The 20,627-nt window shown below is 45.4% G+C and overlaps 1 protein-coding gene across 1 annotated transcript in view; it reads right to left on the bottom strand.

The window, feature by feature from the left end:
* EEFSEC (eukaryotic elongation factor, selenocysteine-tRNA specific) overlaps positions 1-20,627 on the bottom strand; it is a 194,528-nt gene that overhangs the window by 51,127 nt on the left and 122,774 nt on the right. Inside the window, exon 6 of the mRNA XM_066596150.1 lies at positions 12,044-12,200. Within this exon, the coding sequence (XP_066452247.1) occupies positions 12,044-12,200 (157 nt within the window). The remainder of the gene's footprint in view (positions 1-12,043; positions 12,201-20,627) is intronic.

Here is a 20,627-nt window from a genome sequence, read left to right as displayed (position 1 = left end):
CAATAAATAGTTCTTTTGCTCTGATATTGTAATCACTTATAACAAAGTTAAAATCATACAGAGAAAGTTTCATCCATCTGACAACTTCTAGATTATATCTTACAATGAGTGTATTTATACAGAGCGCTTTTTTTGGTCACTCCTCATGGGTCACAATAACCTCTCTGGGTATTGTAGTCCGCCCATTCCATTTATTACTTTAGTTCCCTTTTTTTGAGCCGCTCAAGCTCTGATATGTCCTTCTTGAGTACCGGTGCACCTAACTGTCCACAATATTCCCTGTATGTTCTGTGTGCGTGGGACTCTGCTATGGAATGTGTTGGTGTGACTTACAGTATATGTTCAGGTGTAGCGATATATGTTCAGTATATGTTCAGCATGAAATCCAAACCAAAATCCACATCAAAAGCTGAGTCACAATCCACATCTCTGATGCAGACTTTCGATTAGGATCAGCATCCCTGCAATTTTAGGACATCTTCAGACTTGCCGCTACGGAGTGCATTTGCACATGAACCTGTCAAAAGTCTTTTTTTTTGTGCAAAAAAGAAAAGAAATCAGAAACCTAGGTCCTGTCCTATCTTTTCTCACATGAACAAAAACTACGGTTAAAGAAAAGAAAAATGGGGCACAGCGTAGTTTTTCTCGCGCGAGAATCACACTAGTGAAAACAAAACCATTGCAATCAATGGCTTCATGTCATCACACCTCCAAAATATTCCAAAATCACATACATATGAAGAAGCCATAACCCTGCATTGATAACGGGCCCCATGGGACTCCTGTTCTTGCAGGGGGTCTCTCAGTGGTGTGAGACGCCCATGATCAGCAGGTTATTCGCTAACCTAAACAATCAGCTTTCTGTAAAGAGAACTGCCAGATAGATTATACTCTTCGACTGTGCAATTATTACCAGAAAGTAAACAAGATCACTATTTATAATCGCTATCCTCTACTGTTAATCCCAGAACTACTGAGCGCCTTTGGGCAGCCAAAGTCTTTACTAAACTGGACCTCAGAGGAGCATATAATCTGGTACGGATCTGCCCCGGAGATTAATGGAAAATGGCTTTCAGAACAAGATGTGGACACTTCGAATCTCTAATGATGCCATTTGGCCTTTGCAATGCTCCTGCCACCTTCCAGCACTTTATCAATGACATATTTCGAGACCTGTTGGACCAATTCGTAGTAGCATTTTTCAACGACATCCCCATCTCCTCTGATAACTTGGAAGAACATCGCAGGCACATTCAGGTGGTCTTGGAACAACTCCAAAAGAATAATCTCTACATCAAACTGGAGAAGTGCGAGTTTGAACAGGCCCAAATGCAATTCCTGGGTTACATGATCTCCCCAGATGGCCCAAGTACTGACCCCAGAAAGATTAAAGCCATACTGGATTGGCCCATTCCAAGAAATTTAAGGACTTCTTAAAAGTAATCTATCCCATCACCTCCCTTACAAAGAAAGAACACACATTTTCCTGGTCCCTGAACGTACAAGTCACCTTGGAAAAAATAAAGACTATTTACTTTAGCACCAATAATGATCCACCCAAGACCAGAATTGCCTTTTGTTACTGAAGTGGGAGCTATTCAGTTACAACGAGTCAGAGATAAGATGCAACCACATCCTTGCGCATTTCTGTCTTACACCCTATCACCTGAGGGGAACTATGATATCGAAAACAAGGAACTTCCGGCCATCAAGGCGGCTTTGACCGAATGGAGGCAGCTCTTGGTAGGAGCCCATCATCCAGTAACTGTTCTTACTGACCATAAAAATTTTACATTTCTCTGTACAGCCTAAAGCTTTTCTGCGAGACAAGCACGATGAGCCCTGTTCTTCTCAAGGTTTAATTTCATTGTGTCCTACCGCGCGGTTACAGAAATGGCAAGGCAGATGTATTGTCCAGGTTATTTTCAGAGCCTGAAGAGTGGTCAAATACAGACTACACTATTCTGTCCACCAAAAATGTTTTGGGTATCCTACACATGGGGAGGAGCTTAAGGGAGGATAAGAAAATGACCCCTTCTTGAGTCCTCCTTACAAGGATGTGAAGCTTTCTTTCAACGATGGACTTGAGGCGAGAAGACCAAACAGATATTCCAGAGGCTGGTTAACTCAAAGTCCTTAAGCAGGTCCATGATTCCAAGCTGGCCAGGGTCACAAAGACTTTAGAACTCTTGCTTTGTTCCTTCTGGTGGCCCAACTGCAGGAAGGATGTGAAGAGGTATGTCACCTCTTGCGAAGTATGCGACCAGAACAAGAAACCCCTATGGGTTTCCTCCAAAATCTTCCAGTCCCATCTAGGACATGGGGATCTATATCGATGGACTTTATAGTGGATCTGCCCCCTCGAAAGGAATGACTACCACCCTTGTAGTGGTGGACCGACTCACGAGGATGGCTCACTTCATCCCCATAAATAAGATTCCCACCGCCGAGCACACAGCAAAGCTGACAATCCAGAAAGTTTTCCAACTAAATGGAATTCCTCATGATATCAACTCAGACAGAGGGGTTAAGTTCACCTCAAAGTTCTGGAGACACTTCTGCACGGCTCTGGGAACTATAGTGAGTCTATCCTCTGCCTTTCATCCTCAGTCCAATTGCCAGACCGAGAGTACTAAGCAGACTCGAAGCAGGGGAATACTGCTACAGTCTCTCATCTTCAGGATGACTGGGTGGATTATCTACCAACAGTGAAGTTCACGTATAACAATGCCCAACATGGTTCTACCGCCCAGAGCCCGTTCTATGCCAACTATGGGACACACCAAGTTGTGTTTCCTGCCAACACTCCCGTCTGACGGTCAACCACAGATTGGCAGGAGAAAACATACATGCTCCAAGGCTCTCAGGGGAATTTCACAAATGGTATTCCGCTAAACCAGGCCCTGCAATGTCCGGAGACCCTCCTCGAAGGAGGGGCCCACTGCCTCCTGCGCTCCAGTCAGTAACTCTCACTACTGAGCTATCCAGTCTGTGGACAGAACCATTGCATTACAGTTACAGTCCTGGGTATAAATAGACTAGTAATTATAAGGAAGTTATAGTACCAGTGTTTCTGGTGGCACATCACACACACAGTAGCTTGATTAGAACAAGACAAACACAGCTTGGCTCCTTCCACAACAGTGACATCACCACAGGTCCTTTAGCCCACCAGATCTCTGTGGTGGTAGTAGGTCAGTGTGTTCTGTCAGGACTGCTGAGTTGTGTAGGAAATTATAGTACCAGCAATGTGCCACACAGCTCTGCTACATGGTACATGCATTATGATCCCCACACATCACACACACAGAGCAGCTTGATCACCACACAAGACAAACACAGCTTGGCTCCTCCCACAGCAGTGACATCACCACAGGTCCTTCAGCCCGCCAGATCTCTGTGGTGGAGGTAGGTCAATGTGTTCTGTTAGGACCGCTAAGTTGTGTCTAAGACAATAATGGCTTAGTTCTATTCTCATTTTGTTATGTAAGCGCTGCGGAATAAGTTGACGCTATACAAATAAAGATGATTATTATTATTATATTATTATTTTTGTCCTCCCCTTTTCAAGAGCCCTAACTGTGTTGTTCTTCTATCAGTCAGGCTCTGTGTTTTATATATGTTGTAGGGCCTTCGATGACGTCACCAGGGGGCGGAAAGAGGACATCACCAGGGGTGGAGCATAAGAATTACTCACACACATACAGACATACATACTCACAGACAAGTGGTCGTTAGTAGTTTGATGATGGAAGAGATCTCCGTACTGACCCCTGATTTATCTATACATAGTTATTAGAGCGCTATTTCTTACAGTCCTGGGTATAAATAGATGATGGGAGAGATCTCTGTCCTGACCCCTGAAATATCTATACATAAATATTACAGCACCCCCTTGTTGCAGTCCTTGGTATAATAGATGATGGGAAAGATCTCTGTACTGACCCCTGATATAGCTATACATAGTTATTAGAGTGCCACCTTGTTACAGTCCTCTGTATAAAAACATGAAGGTAGGGATCTCTATATGCACCCCCGATATAATTAAACATAGTTATTAGAGCACCCTCTTGTTACAGTCTTTGGTATAACTAGATGATAGGAGAGATCTATATATTGTCCAGTGATTATATATTAATTATTAGAGCCCCCTTTAATACAGTCTTGGGTATTAAAGATGATAGGAGAGATCTCTGCACTCACCCCTTAAATATCTATACATAGTTGTAATAGCGCCCCCTTCTTGTAGTCATAGTCCTTAGTATAATACATGATAGGAGAAATTTGTGTTCTGAACCCTGATATATCTATACATAGCTATTAGAGCGCCCCTTTGTTACAGTCCTGGGTATAAATAGATGATGAGATAGATCTCTGTTCTAATCCCTGATATATCTATGCATAGTTATTAGAGTGTCCCCTTGTTACAGTCCTGGGTATAAATAGATGATGGGAGAGATCTCTGCACTGACCCCTGATATATCTATACATAGAAATAATAGCGCTCTCTTCTTATATTCACAGTCCTTGGTATAATAGATGGTAGGAGAAATCTTTGTTCTGACCCCTACATATATATAATAGCGCCCCCTTCTTACAGTTACAGTCCAGGGTATAACAGATGATAGGAGAGATTGCTGTTTTCTGACTTTGGATACATCTATACATAGTTATTAGAGTGCCCCCTTGTAACAGACATTGGTATAATACATAATGGGTGAGATCTCTATACTGACCCCTGATATATCTATACATTTATTAGAGCACCCCCTTGTTACAGTCCTGGTTTTAGGAATCAAACCAGGAACCTCCTGCGCTCCAGTCAGTAGCTCTCACTACTGAGCTATGCAGTCTGTGGACAGTGCCCTTGCATTACAATCAGCCTTGTTCTATTATTCCGGTCATTTAGTTCCTGCCTCCTGATCCTGAACCCTCATCTGTCCCTGACTGCACTTACTGTAAAAGCCTGGCCCTGCCACTACACAGTGCATGATTAATCTGCTGACAGCACTGTTTGATCAAGCTCCACTTTGCCTGCTTCTCCGCTATTTCTGCAAGAAGTCCTGATACTGACTTCTGTCTTCTCCTCTGACTACGTTACCCACCTAATCCATTTGTAGTGCAGGCTGAGACTTTACGATAACGACCCCTGGCTATCCTCACTACTCCCTAGTGACCTGCATGTCTACTACATCGGCGGCTCCTAAATAGAGCTAGTTAAGGCTCTCTCACACATTACACGTTTTGAACGCCTAAGCGATAGCGGCATAATGCTCCCATCAATTTCAACTGGTCCTTGCAGACATGCGCTCGATCGCGGCGTTTTCTAGAAAGTCACAATTTTCGATCGCTGTCTGCTCTATTTTGCCGCTTTTAGTGCACCATCACAATGATGGGTTGCAATAAAACCGTTGTCAGCAAAAGTAAAATCGTGGGAAAACGCCGCAATCGAAAACTCTGCGATTTGCCATCCGCATGTGTGAGAGTGGCCTAAGACGTTAGATCTGGGTATAAATAGATGATAAGAGAGATCTCTGTATTGACTCCTGATATATGTATACATAGTTATTAGATCGCCACCTTGTTACAGTCTTGATGTATTTATACATAGAACTGAAGTAATAAATGAGTAGACAGTGAGCTCTCCCTAGTGGACATTGTTAGCAGCAAGAATTTTAGGTATTTGCAGGGGATTTTGATCACTGTGCCAGTAATGGAGACCTACAACTGTAAAAAGATGAATTATAATAACGCGAGAGCACTGGACCTAAAAAATGATGCAGTTGGATAGTCCCTTTTAGGTATCAACTAAAGCTTAATGACGTTTTCTCACAAAAACGTATCACCTAGCCACATGATAAATACTGACTACCTGTTCAATGAGAGTTCCACCTCAGCCATCCTGAGAATGAGGGTTTGGAGTTCCCTGCAATAAATGCAGTGGCACCTCTTCACCATAGATCCATTCATCTCAACAAGACTGTAGAAGATAGCTGAGTACTTGAGCCCCCACTGATCAGCTTATTATTCTCTCTCCTGTGGATCGAGTATAAGTTACTTTTTCTGGGACGGCCCCTTTAAATGTACCTTACTCGCCACATTGTAGCGCCCTACTAGCATTCTGGTGAGTCTGCATAGCAGAGCAGAGGATCGAACCATCAAACAGTTGTTCAAAAAATCATTGAATTTAGCGAATTTGAATGATAACTGTTCAATGTAAACTTGGCCAACGAATGAACGCCGAACGATGATCATTCGCTTACAGTCTATTGTTCATTTTATACCGGCATAAAAATTATCGTTTCCTTGTTACGTGTGAACAGCGATCATCCAGTACAGTGAATGCGAACTGATCAGCAAATTATATTTCAAGGATTTGTCTGCATATATAAATCGTTTGCTGTTTACACGTCTATTTTTGCACGTCACCATTTGTTTCCCCTTGTAGACTAAACTTCAGTGTGTGTCCAGTGGGAAACACTGAGCGCTCTCCGCTTAGAGACATTTCCTAAAATTATCTCAATTGCTGCCATTAACACAAAGTCTAGAATCAAGGTTTTCAAATGATTGTTTGTTGAGCCAAGAGCAAAGCTGAAGAGGAAATGAGGGTGAGAGCGGGAGACGGAGGGGGCGTCGGTCTGAGAGTCGCAGGTGCAGGAAGACTAAACTGTTGCAGTGAATTATGGGTACTGGCATGACCCAGAGGGATCACACCTGGCAGGAGCTGCTATGTAGCAGAGTTCCTAACCTCAGCTGTTCCTCCGGTCCGCCTCCGATAGTTTCCTCTGTAAGTTTAAGGCTGGAATGACCATTTATCAATGAGACGAGTAAAATATTAAGCATTTACACGTGACAGTGTTGGTGCCTTTACGATGATCATGTCTGTGAACACTGCGTATGGGAAAATCCTCCAGGGAATTACTGGAGATGATTAAAGAGGTTAAAGGGGTTGTCCCGCGGCAGCAAGTGGGGTTATACACTTCTGTATGGCCATATTAATGCACTTTGTAATGTACATCGTGCATTAAATATGAGCCATACAGAAGTTATTCACTTACCCCCTCCGTTGCTGGCGTCCCCGTCTCCATGGATCCGTCAAATTTCGGTGTCTTCTTGCTTCTTTAGACTTGCTTGCGCAGTCCGGTCTTCTGCTGTGTGCTCGCGCCAGAGAGAGCTGGTCTGCGCGTCGTCATCGTAGCTCCGCCCCGTCACGTGGTGCCGATCAGCCAATTAGGTGGCTGTAATAGGCAGTGGAACGCAAGACATCCACAGTGCACCATGGGAGAAAACCGCGGTGCATCATTGGGAAAGGACCGGCGGCCATCTTTAAAGAAGAAATTTTAAAAGTTCAGGAAACGAGGTACTGGTAAGTAGAAACGCTCTTTTATAACGCTTTCCAAGTGTAGTGTACTATGTTTGCTTTAGCAGGGGGACTGGGAGGAGAAAAAAAATTTGATTTCTGCCGCGGGACAACCCCTTTAAGGCAGAATTTACTTTCATCGCCTATTCACAAGGCAGGTGAGAAAAGTCTGATTGGTGGGCCGTTGAGACCCCACTTATTCAGAGAACAGGGGTCCCATGTCACCCATCCTCTTCCCTGCAGGCTCGCTGCACCGCGGTACCTTAGAACAGTAAAGTGATGAGATCAAGGTTGTGACTCTCCAGCTTTTGCGTAAGCACAGCTCACAACATCCTGTCACCCTTTGGGCTGGGAGATGAAGTTCTGCAGCAGTTGGGGAGCCACAAGTTGGGCTTTTGACGCCATTCTGTGCAAGTCACCATAGGAGGCCTTAGTTCTAACCACATGCACCAGCTAGCAAACGTTTCTGCAGACACATTCGGTCACTTGGGATGGCAGAAGATGAATGTGTTAAAAAGTTCTGCAACTCTTTGCAATTGTACGCGTTCTCAATCTCCACGTTTACCCTAATGAGGCTCCCAACAGCACTTAAAATTGAAACTGGCGCAGAAAATAGAAAAAGTTGGGAACCTCCGTCCATCAATAGCCAAACTGATCTTCCTCCAAGCAAAGGTCACTGACAGCGGACACCTCTACTCCCCTGCAGTCTGTTAAAAGGCGGATTTAGAACAAACAGCGCTCTACAGTTATGGAGAAGAGAATACGGAGGGTCTGTCCTCAGGATTGGTCATTGATACTTGATCATCGGGGAAGAACCACCTGGGACCCCTTCTAATCAGCTGGTCGCCAGGTTGCTGAGTTTGTATACCGGAAGCCCAGAGCAGAGGCCAGGAATGGTATTTCATTTGAATTACTGAGCCCACAGTACCATCCTGGACCCCTGAAGTGTGTACGGGGCCGTGTGTTTACATTAACATGTCAGCAGTAATTGGCGGGTGTTGGACCCCTGACCAACAACTATTGATGACCTATCCTTTACAGAGCGATCAGTATCAAGGAGGCTCATAATCCGGCACGGGACCGAAGTAGTCTAATGCTGGATTACCATTAAACCCCTTTTTTTTACCATTTTCGTTTTTTTCTCCCCACTTTCAAAAAAAAAATCACGTCTCATTTATCCATCAATATCACTGTCTGAGGGCTTGTTGCTTAATGTACTGAAAAACTCACCCCCCGCCTCCCCGCCAAAAACACTAATTTTGTTTTTGACGGGGAGGCGGGGGATGAGTTTTGTTTTTACGGTGTACACACTGCAGTAAAAGTGACATGCTAATTGATTCAGTGGGTCAGGACGATTACATCCACACCAAATATATATAGTTTTTTTTGGCTGTACTAAAACTATAATCTCTTTAAAAGATACATATGTATATCTTGTCACCGTCTTGCCACTGTTGTAACTTTTTTTTAATCTTTGTGTTGATATAGCCGTGATATCGAAAGTTTGACTTACAGACAAGTGTGCACAGTAGCCAGCAAACGACTTGCATAAGGTCTCTGGAGGGTTCAGAAATTAGACAAAGGGAGTCATTTCAGAGTTGCGCACTTCTGCAAAGGTTCTCCTCTGACCTCTTCCAGGTGATGTGCTCATATTACGCCTATAACCGCAGAGGCCACTGGCAGTCTGGTTGAAATTCCCCTTTTAGCTTGGGAGCATGGGGAATATCTGTTTGGTTGGGCAATCAATATGGTTAAATGACTGCCGCCAGAAAGTGCTTCTCGTACGCTGAAGGATGATGCTCATGAGCAGCTTCAACAAGCCTCTAATGAACTTATCTCCTCTCGTGTCATACTATCTTAACTCCGCCGCAAAGACAATTTGTACAACCGGATCGCGCCTGAGAAGAGTTTGATCCTTCTCCTGCAATATATCCATCTTACTTATGCGTCTGCACTCTACAATGAGGAACTTCCGAGCGTTAGCTGAAATCCATGATTCTGCTACAATGCGTATTATGGCGACATCATTTTATTCCATGCGCATTTGCAATTTAATCATTCGCCGCCTTCCTTCCACTGGAGGAAACTATTTTTAACCCTGGATTATAAGAGCAGCAGAAGAGCCTCCATTCAGGGGACACAGAGCTCTTTAGAAGACTATTGTACGCAGAATTGCATGATTAGTCTGACTAGCATCAGCCGGCCGCAGATAAAAAAATGTGATCTCCACAAAGGACGTGGCCGACATTGTGACACCGTAATTACATCAAGTCACCGATTACTTCAAAAGCCAGAATTAGTATCTGACACTATTATGTAACCTCACACCTACCACCGAAACATCCTCCACATCTTCATAAAGAAACCAAAAGCCTTGAGAAAGTCAACGCAGGCTCTCAAGTCTCAATCTGTCTTCCGCACACGCGTTTTAGGCATTCTGTTACAGCATTACGCACTTGGGACGTTTATTTTTCAGATAATCGTAGAATCATAGGATGGTGAAGTTAGAAGAGACCTCAAGGGTCATCGGGTCCGACCCCCTGCTCAGTGCAGGATTACTAAATTATCCCAGACAGATGTCTGTCCTGCATCTGGAGGCTTCCATTGAAGAACTCCCCACCTCCCGTGGACACCTGTTCCACTCATTGATCACCCTCACTGTCTAATATCTTATCTTTGTCTCCTCCCCTTCAGTTTCATCCCATTGCTTCTAGTCTTTCCTTGTGCAGATAAGAATAGGGCTGATCCCTCTGCACTGTGACGGCCCATGAGATATTTGTAGAAAGCTATTAAGTCTCCTCTCAGCCTTATTTTTACAAGATCCTTTAAATGTTCCTCATAGGGCATGATTTGCAGACTGCTCACCATCTTGGTAGCACTTCTTTGAACTTGCTCCAGTCTGACTATGTCTTTTTTATTGTCCGGTGCCCAGGAATGGACACAGTATTGCAGATGAGATCTGACCAAGGAAGAGTAAAGGGTCATAATTACCTCACGTGATCTAGACACTATGCTTCTCTTAATACATCCCAGAATTGTGTTTGCATTTTTTTGCTGTTGCATCACACTGTTGACTCATGTTCAGTCTGTGATCTATTAGTACACGAAAGTCTTTTTCACATGTGCTGCTCAATTCCTCCCATTCTGAATGAGCTTTTTTTCTTGCCCAGATGTAGGACCTTGCATTTCTCAGTGTCAAATACAATTCTGTTAATTTTTGTGAAGGCTCTCTCTCACGAAATTTTAAGATACACCTTTTTTTCCACATAAAAAGATCCACATTTTTGTGCTAATAAACTGCAGAATGTATACTAGGGTGGAAGCTTCCCGCTTCATCACACAGTTACATGATACAATTCTAGCTTCCTTGGAGTCACCACTAGGGGGAGCTCACTGCATATGAAATTACACTGATACTACTGAATTTAAAAGAGACTTTCTAGGACTAAAAACAAATAAAACACTTAGTGGCAGATTACGATGTAAAGTGGACCCTCATTCAGAACAGGAGCCCCAGTCCCTGCTGCTCAAATCTCAGAAAAAGCAGTGCAGTTTATTGCGCAAGTGACTGCTCAATTCAATCATAAGCCTCAGGAGTGATTTTGCCAATAATGGCACCTGACCACTTAAGCTTAGGAGTGGCTGAATAATCATGTGCAGAATGAACAGCACAATCACCGCAGCCTCTTCCGCCATCACAGCGGTGGGGACTTTGGCTCCGGCGTTGGACTAGGGTAGGGCAGTTAAGAAGGTATGATGGGGATCTGCAGTTCTGTATAAAAGCAGTGATCTATTAATGAATACGGAAAACAGAATAAACTTAAAAAAGTAAAGGCTGCTATACACCTTCAACAGCTGTCAGTTGAATGATTGACTGGCAGTTTCCTCCAGCTTCCCCATAAACATGGGTGTTCATGACAATTCCAACTGACTTCTATGGGAGTTATGTAAATGATGCAGTGAAGCCCACCTGGCTGTCTCAGTAAATCCCATTCACTGTATACAGACATGTTGGGGCCCTGGAGACTTCAACCCAGACTTTCATAACACCGAGCTGCTCTTAGGTCAATGACAGTGACTTCACTGAGTGTCATCACACACCTGATGAGGAACGAGGTTCTGAGCAATGTCACCAATCTTATAGTGATGAGCTATCCTGGGGATGGCCCTCAATATCTCAGTCCTGGAGAGACCCTTAAGGGTACGTCCACATGAGGCTGAAATGCTGCAGTAAATTATGCAGCATTTCCGCATAAAAACATGCATTAAAATTTGCACAGTAAGTGCGGATTTTGACGAGGAATTGGCTGCAGCACCTGTGAACATCCCATAACAGGCTGTGGAGGCCTGCAAACATGGCGTTAGAGAAGAAACCCGGAGTGGCAGAGTGGGGCACAGCAGGAGCGAGGAGTACAAGCTGCTATGTTATGTTACTGCATGGGGAACAGAGTTTTACAAAGAAAATACTCGAAGTACCCCTGTAATGTGCCGCTCTCCTGTGATGCCACTGCAGTGCCTTGCCGCATTAATCCTATGAGCTGTCACTACTTGCATTTGCTCTTCCTGTATTTTCAGAGAGATATCTGTTAACACTGTAAAAGTAGTTATTTCCCATCCAATAGATGGCGCTGTAGAGGTATTTTTCCATCTTTCTTATTTGCATTAGTTAAAACATGAACTTACTGGGGATTCGGACTTTAAACTTGCCGCTCTGCCCGAAGCTTCCTTCAATGGATCCTTCCTCTCCTGTTGAAAGCGTCACTTTCAGTCCCACGAACAGTTGGATATTAGTCTCCTTTTTGAAGAGGGACCGTCCGATGATGCTGTAGTCGTCATTCACCTATGAGACAGAGAGAACACAACAGATCAGCGCATTGGGCACGGAAAAGTACAGCCGCTTAGTGACACGTGAGAGCTCCAGGGACCCCTACAACAGAGGGCCCCTTGGCAGAATCAGTACAAGAGCCTCATGCAGAGGGCCCCTTTAGGTCTCTAGAACTATCCACCTGCAACTGCCAACTATGAAATCCACTCGCTCAGCTGCCTGCATGCAATACATTAGGGTAAGCCCTTTTTAAGGTGGCAGTGTCTTCTTTCCCCACAAGCGAGCACATACTGATGGAGCCCTCTTGTACATATGGTATGTCCACTCCTGGAAACCTACGAGCTTACACTCACTTACTGGACAAAGTGGGCACTTCACAGGGTTAATCGCTACACCATTGGTACCTTCTGAACTGACGCTACCAACCTATAGAAATAATCGCCACTGGTTAAAGGGAACCTGTCATCAACTCCATAAACTACATTACTCACTAATAAACAGGGTTGGGAGTCAGTAAGCCAAAACTCAGATTCTTTAATTTTCACTGACTCTGACTCCTTCATACACACTCTTTGCCAAAAACAACCCTGTCCCTTGAAGAAGTTGTCGTTTCGCTGCAAAAGACGGTATGCAGTTCCATCTCAGGCAGATATACAAATTAATAGTTGTGGTGCGATTGGATGAACGATTTTATCACTTGAGGCCCTAAAAGTGGTTCCCCCTTGGCCTATAAACGGAGAAGACGTACAGGAGAAGACACCGGACAGGTAAGCATGTGGGGGTCCGACCCACCAGTGTGCAGGAGGCCTTAGTTTGTGATCGGTGTCTCTTGCTCCTCTACTTTTCTTTTTTGTCTTTGTTCTTTCTTTTCTTGCCTAATTACAAGGTTTTATTCATTAGTTGTAGATTTTTGCCTGGCCTTTCACTTCCCTTCCCATATTATTCTAGTTTAAAGGCCCATTTAGACACACCTATTATCGCTCAAAAGATGTCGCTCAAGCGACTTTTGAGCGCTAATCGTTGTATCATTCACAGCGCAAGATGATCGATCACCTTGCGCTGCCAGCGGAGGATGCAGAAGACAAGCGGGGTGTCTTCGCTTGTCTTCTGCACCCAGCTGTTCCCCGCTCCGAGTGTCCGGCTGTTATACAGCCAAGCGCTCAGAGCAGAGGATGCAGAAGACAAGCGGGGTGTCCCTGCTTGCCTTCTGCATCCAGCTGTTTTCTGCACGGAGTACCCGGCTGTTATAAACAGACACACTTAACCGTCCTCCAAGAGGAGAGCTCCCATTGTGGCCAGGAAGGAAATCCCCCTTAATAGAATGAGGAGTGAGGTTAGTCATCTTTTGCGCAGCCTAAAAAGAAAATCACAATCAATATTGGAGGGGCATCTGCCCACGTGAATAGGGATGTGCTGCCGACAGTGATGAAAGCGAATGGGGACGAATGCGTTCATCCCCCAAAGAGCTGGAATCACCCAGTGTAGAAGGCCTGTTAGACGAGTGACGAGTATTCACACGAGATTGTCATGCATCACTTCCATCCGACTGCAATCTGGAAGGCCCTCGCGTATTAAAGGGACCCATGATTCGTAATGAATTTATTCATTACATGAGGGATAGTCCAAGATAAAAAAAACCCTAGCCGCATGTCCTATTTTAGTGCAATCCTACACACAGAATTGCCTATTCTTTTCTATGGAATTTTTAAAAAAACGCATTCTATTCGCTGAAAAGTCGCAGGTTTGAGGCTGCAATATAAATCGACGCTTCTTGGGCAAATATCACACTCGCCCCTGTGTTAATACAGCCTCAATGAATGTCGCTTGTTTAACGATGATTGGTAAAAGGGCCCTACATTTGTGTCCCCATGATGTTCCCACCACGGAGTCTACAACATATGGGGGATTTGCCGCATCACTCCTCTCCTGTCGCTGTGACCATACCAGTTACAGGACCTCCCGAGACCTTAAAAAAAAGGTGTACTGTCGCTTTAAGAATAAATACTCAATGGCTGACGAGAACCCTAAACGCTCCGCACACCAGGCACCTAATAGATGTTTTGCAGTCGCTTCGCCGGCGCTGTGAACCAGTCAGACGCGCACGTGGTGCCAAAACAAAGGTTGAAAGTTGAAAGGATATTAACGATTGTGCAACAGAAAAAAGAGCCGTATATACAAATGTAGTGAGAGCTCATAAACGCGCCGGGTCAACATCGCTCCGCTTTTATTCCCAGCCAATGAGTCTTTATTAGCGACGTGAGCACAACACAACGACTTCCCCGTCAGGACAGCACTTAGCAGGCAGCGCTCAGCCAGAACCAAAGTCGGGCAGACTTCAAAGCCAGGAAATCTGTCTCCTGGCGTCTGTGAAAGGGCGTCCAGGTAAGAGCGGGCACACCATGCACCATCCCGCCTCATACTCACCTGTCCCATGCACTCTATACCCAAGCATTCATCTAGAACGCAGGCATCAATTATCTAAAGGGGGAAAACAAATAAGAACTGCCAGCCGTCAGATGTAGCAGAGATGAGTTTGTATGTTTTTTTTACATGGGACTGCAAGTAAACCTCCTACATTATGTGCAGAGAAGCGAACGATCCTGCACGGTAAACATCATAAAAAGCAAAGGAGCCAAAATGATGTTCATTTGGCCTTCCAATAAACGTGATCAAACAAGCTGGATGTACCCCAATGTATCGCGCCATTTATGCTGCACCATTAACACTGTAAACAAAAGAGAAACGGACGGAGAGACTTGGTGTTTTTTCTTCCAGCCCACCAGAAAATAGTAATAAAAGTTCTACAATACATTATGTGCACCCAAAAATGGTGCCAATAAAACTACAGCTCGCTACGCAAAACGCACCCCTCATACAGGTGGACAAATACAAGTTATGGCTTCTAAAAAGTAGAGATGAAAATCCCCAAAACTTGTCATATCCCTAGGACCGTCACTAAGGGGTTAAAACGTTCAAACATCAGGCATCTAAAGTTAAAGGGATTTTTTATGATTTCTGTCCTGGGTGGGGGACCACAGATCAGCTGGGTAACCTGCCATTGTGCACAAGGTGGAAGGACCCATTCTCAGGATTAGTGGGGGGGGGGGCTCAGCTGTGTGACCACCAAACTATTATTACTTACCCTACAGATAAGTGATAAGTAAATTCTGGGATAACCCAATTTTCAATGGGACCCCCCTGTAAGCCAGAGCAGAGAGCGGCTACAGAGAGTGCCGCTCTGGAAGATCCAACTGATGCCAGGTGAGCCCTCAATCTCAGCAGGTTCCCTGCACCAATTCTGATCAGTCACCGGCCTATAAACACATTATATATATATATATACACATACATATACATATATATATATACACACACACACATATATACACATACACACACACATATATATATATATATATATACACATACACACACATATATATATATATATATATATATATATATATATATATACACACACACACACACACACACACACACACACACACACACACACACACACACACACACACACACACACACACACATATATACATATATACACACATACATATATATATATATAAATATATATACACACACTTCCAGTGTGAAGTGTTAGCTCCCTTAACGGCTTAACTGAATGGAAGCCATTGACTATGACGTCCCCCATTCACACGAGTGTATGCAGATTTCGATCTGAATACGCTGCGTTTTCATGGATCAATATACAAATAAGGAAGATGGAACAATACCTCTGCAGCGCCACTCATTGGATGGCAGCATTTCTGCAAATCAATGCCTGGGCCGTTATACATAACTTACCAATGAATGGGAATTAAAAACCAAGCTAGAATCCATGCAGACAGCTGATTCGGGGTGTTTGACCCTCAGTCATTGTTTCAAAGACCTGTATAAAGGGTCAGACATTGATTTGCAGGAAGGCTGCCATCCAATAGGTGGCGCTGCAGAGGCATTGTTCCATCTTCCTTATTGGCATAGATTTCCCAGAGGAGCATACATGGCCTTATAAGTCTCCTCACTTACCTCCAAGGTGCTCTCGTTAAGGAGTGATGACGCCCCTCCCTTATGGACCAAAACACTGCGTACTGCATGCGTATTCCATTTTTTTTGGAAATCTCAATCATCGCATTTTTCACACATGTAAAAAAAAAAAAAACGCAATAGGCCCCACTGAATTCTATCGCTAATACGCAGGTATTTACGCATTCCCATTTATTTCAATGTGCTATTTCAGTCCATAATATGCACCAAAAAAGGATATGGTATGTTTTTTTCATGCAAACGAAAATCGCGCCAAAAATGTGCACGTGTGAATAAACTGTATTTACACAGGTAAGTTTCCCGTTCACGTTTTGTGCGCTGCAAGAAGCAAGGAAGTAGACCCTGTTGTTTTTACTGCGTGAACTTACCTGTATGTATATTATTTTAATTTTGCAGCGATGCTGGGAGATCGAAAGAACAATTGCACCATTTTTTCTTCTTCTGCAAGTTGGCAGAAAACCTGCCTATTACTTGGTGTGGCATCGCATTTACATGCAAGTGAAAAGCGATTTTTTAATTTTCTTATTGAAAAAACAGGCGATTTTCACGCACATGAAAATTATATGTTCATCAATGCAATGCAATTTTCTTGCAAACGTCATATTTTGTAGTGACTTTAAGTGACTCATCTCTCCTACCCACTAAATATGGCATCACTTCAGGCAGCGGGCACCTGCTGGCACACTCTGTCCTCCCTCATCTGTCCCTTCGCTGCATCCCGCGGCGCTGTTGATTTTCATGTCTGCTGCTTCTTGGCGTCTATTGGTATCAATTACTGTTTGTTCTTGCAGAAAGTGACTGCCGCTAGGGTGAGAAACCCAAATAAAAGACAATTGTGTTACATTCCGGGTCTCGCTCTGCCAATATGACCGTACACTGCCCAAACAATATCAAGTGCATCTCACACATAGAAAGTAGCACAACACAACCTCCGGCATTACTGCTGCATGGACTAATGGAGGAGAAGAAGCTATTGAGGAGCCGCTTCCAGATTGTGAATACTAGATTATGAGATTAGATTCTGAGAGATCCCGTAATATAGTATTCATTGCGGCTCGCTGATCTGTGTCGTACAAAAGTTGTGCCAGCTATATTTAAAGGGGTGGACTCCAATACTGATGGCTTCCCCTTAGGACTGGTCACCACTAACTGATTGCCACAGTTCTACTGCTTAGGACTCCGCCAATCAGCAGGCTGAAGAGGCTGCAGCGCTTAGGGCGGTGCTGTACAATGCCACGGGCGGAGCTATGTATGGAATAGCTGTTCTCAGGCCATGTGACAAGTGAATGTGATGCCTGAGAAGAGACCTCTGCTTCAAACAGCTGATCAGCAGGGGTCCCAAGCCACGGGACGCTGGATATTGATGACCTCTCCTGATGATTCATCATTAATATTGGAGTTCCAAAAAGTCCCACTAATCTTGGCTCTTTTTGGAATAGAAAAAGCATGATCCTACACAGTGGAAGCAGCCCACGGGTCGGTCGCTGGTGGACGCAGCCCACGGGTCGGTCGCTGGTGGACGCAGCCCACGGGTCGGTCGCTGGTGGACGCAGCCCACGGGTCGGTCGCTGGTGGACGCAGCCCACGGGTCGGTCGCTGGTGGACGCAGCCCACGGGTCGGTCGCTGGTGGACGCAGCCCACGGGTCGGTCGCTGGTGGACGCAGCCCACGGGTCGGTCGCTGGTGGACGCAGCCCACGGGTCGGTCGCTGGTGGACGCAGCCCACGGGTCGGTCGCTGGTGGACGCAGCCCACGGGTCGGTCGCTGGTGGACGCAGCCCACGGGTCGGTCGCTGGTGGACGCAGCCCACGGGTCGGTCGCTGGTGGACGCAGCCCACGGGTCGGTCGCTGGTGGACGCAGCCCACGGGTCGGTCGCTGGTGGACGCAGCCCACGCGTGACTGTGTCACTGTTTCAGGAGGAGCCTCATCGCGATCAGTGCAGTTATACGGAGGAAGAGGAGCGACTACTGGACACATTTTGGGTTCAGGCGTGCATTTGTCTTTGCGCTTTGTCAGTACCACATGATCCGGACCTCAGATTATTCTGTGTCTCGACCACAGATGCCGCTACATATCCTCCTCTGCCCTTCCTGATTTTACTCCTTTCTACACCCCTCCCCCACACACAATTCCCAAAGCAACTTATTACATTATTTCTGTGCCCGGCAATATTTTCTCTTTACATGATGTTTTCTCTTTTATGGGGTTGCAGCATTTCACGGCCAACAAAAACTAAACAAGGAAGAAATAAATAAAATCTTTCCATCTGAGCAAAAACGACATTATTTGTGAGCACAGCGCTTGTAAACCTCCGCGTGTCCTCTGCGGCCGCCACACGGAGTCTTGTTAGTCGGCTCCACTTCCCACACAAGGGCCCAAAAGAGCCTACAGTATCCAACACTGTCCATCAAGTGACTTGCTGATACTTTAAAAAGAGGCGGGGTTAATAGAAGAGGCGGAGCATCCAGCATCAAAGGGTAAATCAGGACATGATGGTGTGTACAGGGCCGCTCTTATGCTGGATGGTGGCCTGTGCAAAACCTTCTGCTGGCCCATCATATAAATAAATGTGCCCAAATAATAGCACCACCAAACCATACACTATGCAAAATAATCTGTATTGTACACTACCCAAACAGTAGTGCCATACAATGCCCAAGTAGTTACCGCCATACAGTGCTCAAATAAGATCACAAACTGACCCCAAAACAACTCCATACATAACATAATCTGATAACACAACACAATTACTATCAATGGGTATTCTTATCTTGGCCAAACACGACCGTGATGGGAATGCCTCTCTGTACGACATGACCAGGAGTCCGGAAACAGCTGATTACCTCTGTGCTGTATTTTCCATTAGGCCTCCCTCACACATGGCGTTTGCAGAAACGCAGCGTTTTTCAACGCTGCGTTACTGCAGATTCCGCCCCGTTTCAGCAGCGCTGGCATACTTTCAGCCAAGAATGCTGAAAAGAAAAAAAAAAGCAATACTCACCTAGCCGCTGCAGTCCGGGTCGCGGCCGCTGGTCTCTGCCGCTGATCCGGGCTTCCTCGGCACTCCCAAGTCTATTGCCGGAGGCCATGTTTGAGAACCCCGCCTCCGGCAATAGACTGCTGTGATTGGTTGTCGGTGCTTGCTCGATGCCCAATCACAGCCCTTCATTGACTGTCTCAGCCAATCAGAGCTTGCCGGCGCTGATTGGCTGAGACAGTCAATGAAGGGTTGTGATTGGGCATCAAGCGTGCCGACAACCAATCACAGCACTCTATTGCCGGAGGCGGGGTTCTCAAACCTGGCCTACGGCAATAGACTTGTGAATGCAGGGGAAGCCCGGATCAGCGGCAGAGACCAGCGGCCCCGACCCGGACTGCAGCGGCTAGGTGAGTATTACTTTCTTTTTTTTCCTCTATCTAACTGGGACTGCTTTTCGGGGTAGGGCAAGCCCTCGCCCCGAAAATCGGCGAGCGGTTAACGCTGCTAAACACGCAGCACCAAGTGTTGCCGCGTTTTCAGCAGTGCTAAAACCGCTGCCCATTCATTTCAATGGGCGACGCAGGGCTGAAAACGCCCCAAAATAGAACATGCATCGCTGTCAAAGTGCAGCGTTGGAAGGCGCTGTGTTTTCAGCCCTGTGTGAGCAGCCCCATTGAAATGAATGGGAGTGTTGTACAGCGTTTAGGGCTGGGCTGAAAAGGCAGCGCTAAACGCTGTACAAAACGCCCTGTGTGAGGGAGGCCTTAGCGTCTATGGTAGTTACAGTTCCAAAATTTACAACCACCACATTCAGTTGGGCCGGGTCAGAACTAGAGACAAATGTAGGGAGCCCTATCAGACGTTTTAGAATATCCTGTGGATATGCCATGAAAGTCTAGATGGGAATACCCCTTTAAAAGGGATTTCCAGTTGGAGACTATAGATGTCCTGTCCTCAGGGAAGGTCATCAGTAGTAGATTGGTGGGGATTCACCTGCCAAGACCCCCTTCAATCAGCTGTTCTCTGGGCCAGTACACCCTTGCACTGAGCTAATTTCTGCAGGACATGAGCAGACAGCTCCATTCTTACTGCAGTGGTCAGATTTGGTATTACAGGCAAAATTCAAATTAAAGTGAATGGGTGTAATACCACACCTGACCACTGCAGTGGAAACTGAGCTGTCTTCTTCCTGCAGAAATCAGCTCAATGCACCAGCACACTGGCCCAGAAAACAGCTGATCAGGAAGGGTCTCAGGTGAAAGACCCTCATCTATCCTGAGGATAGGGCCATCAAGGTTTACAACTGAAGAACCCCTTCAGAAGTCCTAGTGGATACCGTTAGTGCCTGTTATGACTGCACAAGTACACACTGCTAAGTGAGCCCTGGATATATGTC

This window comes from Eleutherodactylus coqui, chromosome 3 (genome assembly GCF_035609145.1).
Source record: "Eleutherodactylus coqui strain aEleCoq1 chromosome 3, aEleCoq1.hap1, whole genome shotgun sequence".
Taxonomy (NCBI): Eukaryota; Metazoa; Chordata; class Amphibia; order Anura; family Eleutherodactylidae; genus Eleutherodactylus; species Eleutherodactylus coqui.
Note: the sequence above shows the minus strand (reverse complement) of the source record. Positions and strands in the feature narration are given on the sequence as shown.